At 61.2% G+C, this 9,951-nt stretch overlaps 1 protein-coding gene across 1 annotated transcript; it reads left to right on the forward strand.

Moving 5' to 3' along the window:
• The first annotated feature begins 830 nt into the window (after positions 1–830).
• Positions 831–6,034, forward strand: SFXN2 (sideroflexin 2). Its single transcript, XM_009277823.1, has 11 exons — positions 831–991; positions 1,284–1,454; positions 2,558–2,656; positions 2,814–2,889; positions 2,967–3,052; positions 3,778–3,838; positions 3,910–3,976; positions 4,522–4,571; positions 4,882–4,931; positions 5,172–5,219; positions 5,625–6,034. The coding sequence occupies exons 1-11, from the start codon at positions 831–833 to the stop codon at positions 5,722–5,724; spliced, it is 969 nt and encodes a 322-aa protein (XP_009276098.1). The 3' UTR covers positions 5,725–6,034.
• Positions 6,035–9,951: the final 3,917 nt, after the last annotated feature.

Genomic DNA, 9,951 nt, shown 5'->3' on the forward strand with positions numbered 1-9,951 from the left:
GCGCAGGGCAGGGCGGTGCCACGGGGGGCGTGCGGTGTAGCACCACGGGGGGCGTGCGGCGCACTGCTGTGGGGAGCATGCGGCGCAGTGCCGCGGGGGTGCAGGGCCATGTGGTGCTATGGGGGACGTGCAGCGCGGCGCCACGGCGGATGCGGTGTGGTGGTACGGGGGAGAGCATGACAGTGTCGCAGAGGCGTGTCGTCGGTGTTACGGAGGACATGCAGTGCCGTGGGAGGGTGCAGTGCAGGGCAGTGCCACGGGCCGGTGCGGTGCCAGAGGGGATGCAGTTATCGGTGGGGCTGTGCAGTGCAGTCCAAGGAGGGTGCAGTGCCGCAGCGGGTGCAGGCAGTGCTCGGGGAGCACATGCAGCGCAGGCATGGGAGGGTGCAGTGTACTGCTATGGGGGCATGCAGTGCCATTGGGGGACATGCAGCGCAGCGCAGGGGATGCAGCGCCATGCCGTGTGCACACGACGGGGGGGTGCAGTGCAATGCCCCAGCGGTGAGCGCTCGCAGGGCAGTGCTGTGCAGCCCTGTGGAGGGGGTGAGCTGGGCCCCGCAGTGCTGTGCAGCACGGTCCCACCCCAAGGAGGGGGTGCCAGGTGCTGGGGGGGGGGGGGGGGCGGCACAAGGGCGTTTGGCTGGCAACAGGGGTGCAGGAGGCTCCTGGGCTCAGGGCTGCTGAAAGTCCAACTTTCCTGTTAAATATAAACCTGCCACAGCTCTCGCCCAGTTAACCGCTCCTGTGGCTGTGGCAGGCCCACACTCAACGGGCAAGCGAGGCAGGATCCTCCTGAGTCGCCTTCTCCCCCTGCCCAGACCCACACCAAAATGGCCACTGTCCCCCTTGGCTTCAACATCGACGCCCCGCGCTGGGACCAGAGCACCTTCGTGGGGCGCCTGAAGCATTTCCTCAACATCACCGACCCGCGGACGGTGCTGGTGCCAGAGGAGGAGCTGGACCGGGCCAAGGCCCTGGTGGAAGGCTGCAGGTGAGGGGCGGGAGTGCAGCCGGGGCAGGTACCATCCCTGTGCCCGCAGCTGTACCCGACCACCCTGCAGGGCTGCGGGGGTGTGGAGGCAGTCATTCCCCAGTGGGTGCGCTGGGACGTAACATCTGTTGGAGGTGGTTTTGGGGGAGTTTCCCAGGCTTCTCCCAGGGGCCTCAAGCTGGGACGAGTTTCCCTCACAGGAGATGTTTCCTCTGCCTTTTGTGTTTGGCACCCGGGGTGCCAGGTGCCAGTGGGGCTGCACGGCACCCCCTGACGGGCTCTGGGCTTGCAGGGCCGGGCTGGTGCCACCAGGAAGCAGCCGGGAGCAGCTGCTCTATGCCAAGAAGCTGTACGACTCGGCCTTCCACCCCGACAGCGGCGAGAAGATGAATCTCATTGGGAGGATGTCCTTCCAGGTGCCGGGGGGCATGGCCCTCACTGGCTGCATGCTCCAGTTCTACCGGTGAGCCCCTGGGGACACCAGGCTGGGGATGCAGCCCTGACAGCCCCCAGCCCCTTGAGGGGTCCCCAAGGGCCAGGCCACAGCCAGTCTGCCTCTTCCCCAGCTGGCCGCTACCCAAGGCATGCCCATGGCTGCTGCACCTGCCTCTGTCCCATGGCCAAGCCCTGGTATCCAGCACCCAGCCTGTGGTGGAAGCATCATGGATCCTCTCGGCCCCAGGCATGGCTGGGGATGGTCACGCTTCGCCCTGAGCTCAGCTCAGCTCAGCTCTTCCTGGAGCCCCTGTAATGAGTAACATGGCCAAGTCCTGCCTGGCCGCTGCTCTTGCTCCATGGACCATAATGGCCCCCAAAACTGAGGACCAAACATGCCCCCAGCCCAGGCTGCTCCAGCATCCCCAGCCCATGCTGACAGCTCCCTGCATTTCCCTTCTGAAATGGCTGCTGGGGGGGTGAGAGATCCTGTCCCTGGGGCAGAGGACGTGTGGGACAGACATTGCCTTTCCCAGTGGATCCCTGTCCCATCCCATCCCTGGCTGCTGGACTGATTTGCCAGTTGCTGGCAAGGTCCAGCCTGGGTGAGGGATCTCCCAGTGCTGATGGGTAACCCTCTTCCCAGCCCATCTCCACCCTCCCTGCATCCCAAAGCTTGCTCAGACCCACATCTCCCCGTGTCCCTTCCTGCCCCACCTCACTGTCCCTGAGGCACCGGTAGGAGCCCAGGCATCCTGGTCACCCCCAGAGCTGCCTCTGTCCCCGTGTGCCCCCTCCTTGCTGCTCCCATTGACAAAGGCTTATCTCAGCCCAGCAGGATGGCTGCCGCCCTGCTGAGAGGTGGGTCTCCCACCCCTGGCCAAGCACCCTGCAGGGCTGGGCCCCCTCCTGTGCTCTCCAAAGCCCTGCGGTAGCCAGGACTCCTGGGGTCATTTCCCAGCTCTGCCACTGGCTCACAGCTTTGCCACAGTGCCTCAGTTTCCCTTGGGAGACACCAGGACAAGGGTATCGAGGTCATCTTGGCTGTCCCCCCACCAAGCCTGGCCACAGGCACAAGGCCAGGTGTCCCTGACGGCCCTCGGGCTCTCTCCTGGTCCCTTCCCTCTGCAGGACAGTGCCTGCCGTGGTTTTCTGGCAGTGGGTGAACCAGTCCTTCAACGCCATTGTCAACTACACCAACCGCAATGCCGCCTCCCCCATCTCGCTGAGGTGAGCGTGCCCCTGCACAGGATGGGGACCCTCTGTGTTGTGACCCCCCTGGATACCCTGTAAAGACCCCCCGTGACCCATTTTGGGCACTGAAGGAACAGGATTGAGTCAGAGTTGGTGTTTCTGTTCTCTCCCTCCTTTGGAAATCACTGTCCAGGCAAACTGGGGTGGCTTACATCACGGCCACTGGTACAGCCCTGGTCACCGCGGTGGGACTCAACTTCTACACTAAGGTATGCCAGGACAGGGCTGGATGGGGCAGCTGGCTGCATCCTGCCCTCCCGTGCTGATGCCAGCCTGTCTCCTGCAGCGAGCCCCCCCCTTGCTGGCCCGCTGGGTCCCCTTTGCAGCCGTGGCTGCTGCCAACTGTGTCAATATCCCCATGATGCGGCAACAGTAAGTGCCATGCATGGCCAGGGCGCTCAAGGGACCCGGCTCCCTCCGAAGGCGAGCCGGTGGCAGCTGGGCTCCTGGGCTGCCTGGTAGTCCTGCCGTGGTTTCCCATCCTGGGGGCTGGAGGAGGTGGGAGTATGGGAGGGAGGTGACGTGGGGTCTGCACATTTGCGGCTTCGGGTCTCTGGTGGAGGGTGCTGGGTGGGGTGGCTCAGTCTCTGCCTGGAGTGGGAGGGGGATTTTGGGCTGAGGATAGCCGTTCTGGGGTCTGGGCTGGAAGATCCCTCAGACCCAAAGGTCTTCTGCATGTGGTCATGGGAGAGCCCCAGTCCACGATGTCCTGGCGCTGGGACCCCCTAGATGGGGCCCATGTGGAGACCTGTGTCTGCTGCTTGGGGTCCGCTGTGGGTCACGGCATGAGGAGGTGGGGTGCTGTGCTGGGGACTGTCCCCTGGCTTGGCTGCAGGTCCCAGGTGGGTGTCTGTCCCCCAGATGGCCGGACCCTGTTCGCAGCTGTGCCCTGAAGATGGCAGCATCGGCTGGGCTGGGGGCCGTGGCACTGCAGGGCTGTGGAGGCCTGTGCCCTGGGGCCAGGGCTGGGGGCAGCCGGGGCTGCTGTGCCAGCACAGCATGGGGGACCCCTTGGCACCACCTCGCCCCATTGCTGTGTCCTCCTCATGACTCCCCGGCCATCCCGGCCACCACTCACCGCTGGCTGTCCCCTCCAGGGAGATCATCAATGGGGTGACAGTGACAGACGAGGACAACAATGAGCTTGGCCGCTCCAGGGTGAGTCTCAGGATGGGTGTCCAGGTCGGGGCACGGTGCGGTGGGGGCTCACCCACTGCTTTTGCTTGCAGAGGGCGGCGGCGAAGGGCATCGCGCAGGTTGTGGTCTCCAGGATCACCATGGCGGCACCAGGCATGAGTGAGTGCAGGGTGGGAGAGTGGGGGGCCAGACCAGGGGCTCCCCCAGAACCTGCCGCATCACCCTCCCCTGCCCCAGTTTTCCCCCGGGAAAAAGAGGGAGGGTGGCCCTGCATCCCAGGTGGCGTTTGGTCTCATCTCACTGATGGAGCTGGTCCCTCCATCCTGCTGTTCCCATCAGAGCCCCCCAAGCTCCCATCCCAACCCACAGCCTGTGGGGGATGTGGGGTGCTCCCGTGGTGGTTGGGCCCCACAAGAACACCTCTCACACTCCGTCCCTGACTCCTCGCCCCACATCCCCTTGCCCTCGTGAGACCCTTGTCGTGCCGCAAGCCTGGCAGGAGGGACGGGAGCACGAGGTGTACAGAGCGTGCTGCCCGGACAATGGATGGATGGGGGTCCCGTGCCAGATCCCTGCCGTGAGCAAACACCCAGCAGCCCCCAGCACAACCAGCCGCTGCCATGGCCTCTGGGAGGAGGGTCCTGCTGGAGCAGCCCTGCGGACTGGCTTGTGGGGGGGCCCTGACCTCTTCTTTCTGCACCTAGTTATTTTGCCCATCATCATGGAGCGGCTGGAGAAATTCCCCTTCATGCAGGTGAGCCCATGTTTCTCCTGCCACAGTTTTCCAGTGGGTCCTGCAGTGCCCCAGCCCTGCTCCCCAGCCGCTGAGATGCTGCAGATGAAATGGGGGGGGCTGCAGAGCCTGGCTTGCTTTGCCCACTATTCGAGTCACCATTACACCAAAGGTCTCTTGGGTGACATGGAGAGGCTGTAGGAGGGTGGGAGGGGTCAGTGGCACCCCAGAGGTGTTAGACATTCAGCCCCGTTGAGGGGAGAAGTCTCCCCACCCTGTGAGTGGGGCTTGTGGCAAGGCCGGGGACTGACTCCCAGCTCTTCCCTTGCAGCGGATCCGGGTTCTCCATGGGCCTCTGCAGGTGCTGCTCTGCGGGGGCTTGTAAGTATCTCGCTGCTCGAATACCTGTGGGTGCCTGGAACGTGGCTCTGAGGAATGCTTGAAAAAAGACCTCTTTCCCAGCAGGGGACTGCAAAGCTGCTTGCCTTTCAGCCTGGGCTTTCCCCAGTTATTGGGAGTCGTGGGGCATGAGCAGCACCTCTTGGGCTGAGATCCCTGCAGCTGGGGGGCAAATGGGCTGTGATCCCCAACACTAATGTTTGGCTTTTCTCTGTCCCGCAGCCTCCTGTTCATGGTGCCGGCAGCCTGCGCCCTGTTCCCGCAGAGATGGTACCTGTCCCACTGCTTTCCCCTCCTGCGCGGGACCTCGGGAGCCTTCCTCCTCTCCTAGCTCTTCTCTGCCCGTCCCAGGAGAAGCATGATGGGCACCCACCCTTCAACCCGACGCAGTGCCTGCCTGTACACACTAGTGCCCCAGGCAGCAGGGGAGTGTGTGCCTCCCCTGCTCTGCGAGCTCTGTGCTGGGAGCAATGGGACCCCCAGCCCCATGGGCAGCTCCCTGCCCTCCAGCACTGGGAGCGGTGGATGCCAGGGATGGGTGGTGGGTCTTGATGTGAGCCTGCAAGATCCCAGGGACTGCAGGGGACCTCGAGTGGCAATGGGGAGGGAGGGTGGCCCGACCACTGATCAGGGAGGAGGATCACGGGTCTCAGTGTCTGTCCCCTCTCCCCACAGCTCCCTTGCGCTGGCTGACCTTGAGCTGGAGCTGCGTGACAGCATCGTGGCCAAGCATGGGGACAAAGTGCCGTATGTCTATTTTAACAAGGGACTGTGAACGGAGACTATCTCAGGAGCCATCGCACCCCTCCGGCCCCCTGCCACCACCAGCCCCGCGTCCCCTGAGCAGGGCTCAGAGGCACGGTCCAGCCAGATCTGCCCCCCAGCCCAGCACCGTCTCTGCTGCCTCCTTCCTCCGGAGAGGCAGGATCTGGCTCTGCGTGCCCAGCTTGCAGCACTTTGGCTTGTCCTGAGCCTCCCCCCATCTGCTGCTGGCTGTGTCCCTGCCTTCCCACATCCCTCTTGTCCTGGGTGATGGCTGTGCTTCCCGTGCCTTTCTCCTGCCCTGTGCACAAGGATCTGCCCAGCCTGTCTGAGCCTCGTGCAGCCAGTGGTCTCGGCCCTGCGAGGCATCAGGCTCCCTCCCTCGAGGCTCAGAGCACAGTCCTACCTCCAAAAGCAGGTGCCCTGCCATTGTACCAGGAACCAAGCCACGTTGCTGCCTTAAACCACCACAGTGGCCTCTTACCAAGGGCTGGATCACGCCTTGGCAGGCAGGAAGGGACCTGTCCCCTCTGCATAGGGAGCACCCCAAAGTCCAGGGACCAATGCTTAGACCATACCTTCCTTGCTCTCAGGTGCAGGTTTTAATCACTTTGTGATTGCCACAATCCAGGAGAGAAATAGCTAACAGTTTTTAGGTTCTAATTTTTGCAATCTACCCATTCCTCTGATCACGAGAGCCAGCCGTCACCCTTCTCCTGCATCTCACTGTCCCCACAGTAGGACCAAGGACCTGCAGCTTTGGGGGACAGTCGTCTCTGGGCCCCCTTGGACAGGGGGAAGGAGACACAGGAGTCACAAAGCTGTCGAGGTGTTAACTCAAGCTCTGAATAGCGGCACTGCAAATGACAGAGAGGAAGGTTAAAAAATGAAATGTGGTGATCTTTAAAAAAAACAGCTGTGGGTTCTGCTTTTGGCTGGTCTCTGGGTGGCTGGTTCCCTGGGCAGGGCTGGTATGTGGGTCTCATGCCTGCCTTGAAAGGGAAAGGTGCGGGCTCTGTGACTGACCAGGCACCAGGGTGAGGGTCAGCACAGGGGCCAGAAGAAGGAGGAAGAGCCATGAGGCTCTGCAAGGGCTGGCATGAGCCCTGAAATCCTTGGGCATCCCATGCAGCCTTCCCCGAGAGGCTCTTGGGGCTGCAAACAGTCCTGAAGCAAGTGACAAAGGGAGGTGACAGTGCTGTGCTCATGGTGACTCTTGTCCCATTGGGGGGACTGAGGGGATGACACTGGGTGACCCTTCCTACACCTGTGGGTGCTGTTTGTCTTCTTGGCCAGGCAGCATTTGCATGATGCTAACCTGGGTCTGCCACGAGGCCTCTCCCACCCCAAAGAAGAGTGGCTTGAGTTTGCTGCAGCCTATTTTCAGAGGAAGGAGCCCCAGAGTTTAGCCCAGGTCCTGGGCTAAAGTCCCCGCCCTCAACAAGCTGCGTCCAGGCTCTCTGCTTGCTATGAACACCCCTCGGTGGGACAAGTATGTTTCTAACCAGCTGTATGAGGTGGCTGCTCGGAGAGCCCCATGGCCCAGCAGATGGTCAACGCCCCAGCCAGGGGTGTCGGATCCCTGAGGGCAACAGCATCTCTGCATCAGCTGCATGCCATGCCCAAGATGCAGGGTTTGCAGGCAAAGGGCTTTCTGGCATTACCCTTCCACTGCTACAGAGAGAGCAGCCAAACCCAAAGCATACTTCTTGAAGGGCCAAGCTGTATCCACAGCAAGCTTGCTTCTGCCCAAGCTGCAACAGGCAGAGGCTAATGTCTCCAGCCGTGTTGTAGGTACAGCTAGAAAGCTGCACAAGAGCTCTGAAATAATTAATAGGTCAGTGGAAAGTGGGAAAACATGTTCAAACTTGTGTATCTGTTCCCTGGGCATTATTAGATCTCTTGTTAATGTGCAATTAAAAGAATAGATAAGCACATGAAACGAAACAGATGTCACTCCTGTTGGGAGTGGGAAGAAGCCACAGGAGATATCTCTCTGCTCTGCTTTTCTTAAGCTCCTTAACTCGAGCTGCTCTTGCCCTACACCCAAAACCGCTTTGAGCACTTTCAGAAAGGTACCTGTAGCAGCCTGGGCTGTATTTGGGTCCAAGGTGCCTCTGGCGTGCTCGGGAGCATGGTGATGCTTGTAACATGTGCCACAGTGCCCTAAAACTCTTGCTGTTGGCCCTTCCTGTGTTTGCAGTGCGTGGGGGTCCCGGCAGAGCAGGGGGCTCTGCAGCCAGCGATGCCAGGGCAGCATCCACCCAAAGCCAAGGTTGGGACCACAGTGGGAAAGCCTCAGCGGTTTTGTTACTCCTTTTTTCCTGTCCCCAGCCATACCAGAGGGGCAATGGAGCAAGGGGACCCTCTAAAGAGCTATTGCCATCTCGTGCCAGCTCTCCCCCTGCTCTGGGGAGCCAGACATGGTGCAGCTCATTGCTCTTGGCCTGAGGAGGAGGGTTGCTCTGGGCTTGGAGGATTGGCAAGTTGGCTGGTGCCATCCTCAAGCCAGACCTCCCCCCCGAGCTTATAGCAGTGGATTCCATCTTCAGATCGACATGGATTTATGCCAGCTGACAGTTTGGCTCAGTGGGGTTTCTAGGTTGTAGCTGGAATCTCCCCCAGAGGATTCAAGTAATCTCAATAGCTCACATCGCTCCAGTGTCAGGTCGGGAGATGGTCGCTGCACCCGGTGCCTGCCTGCACTCCCCAAAACCACAGTAACTCCCCAGCCTGCCTTGGTCTCATTGGGGAGCAGAGGGGTCGCAGCCAGGCTGTGGCCAGCAAGTCCCCATGCTGCCAAGGGTGGCTCCGGCCAGCCCTGCCTCCATTTTCCATTGATGCAACAGGAAGGGAACCTCGTTGCCAGGAGTCAGAGCCGGACTCATCCCTGTTTGGGAAGAGCAGCAAGTGTTAATTGCTCTCCAGCGATGAGTCACACCTGATCTGGGCTTGTCCCGTGCTTCAGTGCACTCACAGCCTTCTCCCTGCTGTGCCTCTAATTTCAGAGCTAGCTGGGAACAGGAATAAAGCTCCTTTAATAACTGTGCGTGGCCGAAATGTCAGTGCTCCAGCATGTTTACAACCTCCCTTCAAATTATAACCAGACCAAAGACGTCATGTTGGGTTGCAGCAGAGCCTGGGAAGGGGCTGGGGACGCATGAGAGGCTGGGGGTCTCCTCTGAGGCATCAGCAGCCCCAGCAGGCAGGCTTGGCTCACTGCTCCTCACCCAAAGGCTGGTGGAGGCTGGTGAACTGACTGCTTACAGAGAGAGGAGCAAGGAGGGTGCACGTGCAATGGGTTAACACCTGCCGGCCCACACCAGCGGCAGGTGGGGAGCTGATCCTGTGGGGTTACGTGTGCCCCAAGTACTGCCCTGATTGAAAAATGCCAGGGTAGGAGATAAGCTGCTAAGTCGATTATTTTTTTCTGGCTTTTCTTAACATGTTATCTGAGCATCTGATAAACCTCGTCATGCCAATCCGGTGTGGAGGCTGCCTGGTGTGCCGGGAGTGACAGTGTAGAAACCCTCTGCCACTGCCCCAGAAATGCGGGCTATCTCTCCTGAAGCTGTGAATTAACCCCAAGTGCCTGGGCCCCCACTTCTCCAGGGGGTGCAAGCCTGGGTGAGGGACCGCTGTGTGGGGACATGCCGGCACCTGGCCGCGGTGGGAGATCCTCTTCTCCATGCCGCTCCCATATCCCAACGGGGCTGGCACCAACTCGTGGCTGCCCACCGTGCGCCTCAAGTCCATCCCCATGCCGCTGCTGCTATTTTACCACCCTCTCCATGTCAAGCTCCCTGGTGTGCCCCAGGTCTGGGTGAGCTGTTTGGGTCTGGGGCTCTGTGGGTGCATTGGGGAGGAGGCCGAGCGGGGATCACAGTAATGGGGTGTGACCAGGTGAATGGGGGATGAGTGCCTGGCAGCCATTGGGGTGTCAGGGAGGCCTGGGTGCTTGTGCATCCCCGTTTTTGGAGTGCCCAGTTCTGCCCCCAGGGGTACATTGCACTGGGGGCGCATGACCAAGGGGCAGCCCCCCATAGCCCTCTCCAGCCAGTTCCGCCACTCACAATATGGCAGTCCTCGACCCTCTCCAGGCTCCCTCCCCGGTGCGCCACACTCAAGATGGCAGCTCCCTGCGCGCAGACCCCGCCCCTCCCGGTTCTGCCCTAAGCGATAGCGCGCTGAGCCAATAGTGAACCAAGCGGCGCGCCGTCAACCCAATAGGCGACCGGCT

Source organism: Aptenodytes forsteri, unplaced genomic scaffold (genome assembly GCF_000699145.1).
Source record: "Aptenodytes forsteri isolate BGI_AS27 unplaced genomic scaffold, ASM69914v1 Scaffold15, whole genome shotgun sequence".
NCBI lineage: Eukaryota > Metazoa > Chordata > Aves > Sphenisciformes > Spheniscidae > Aptenodytes > Aptenodytes forsteri.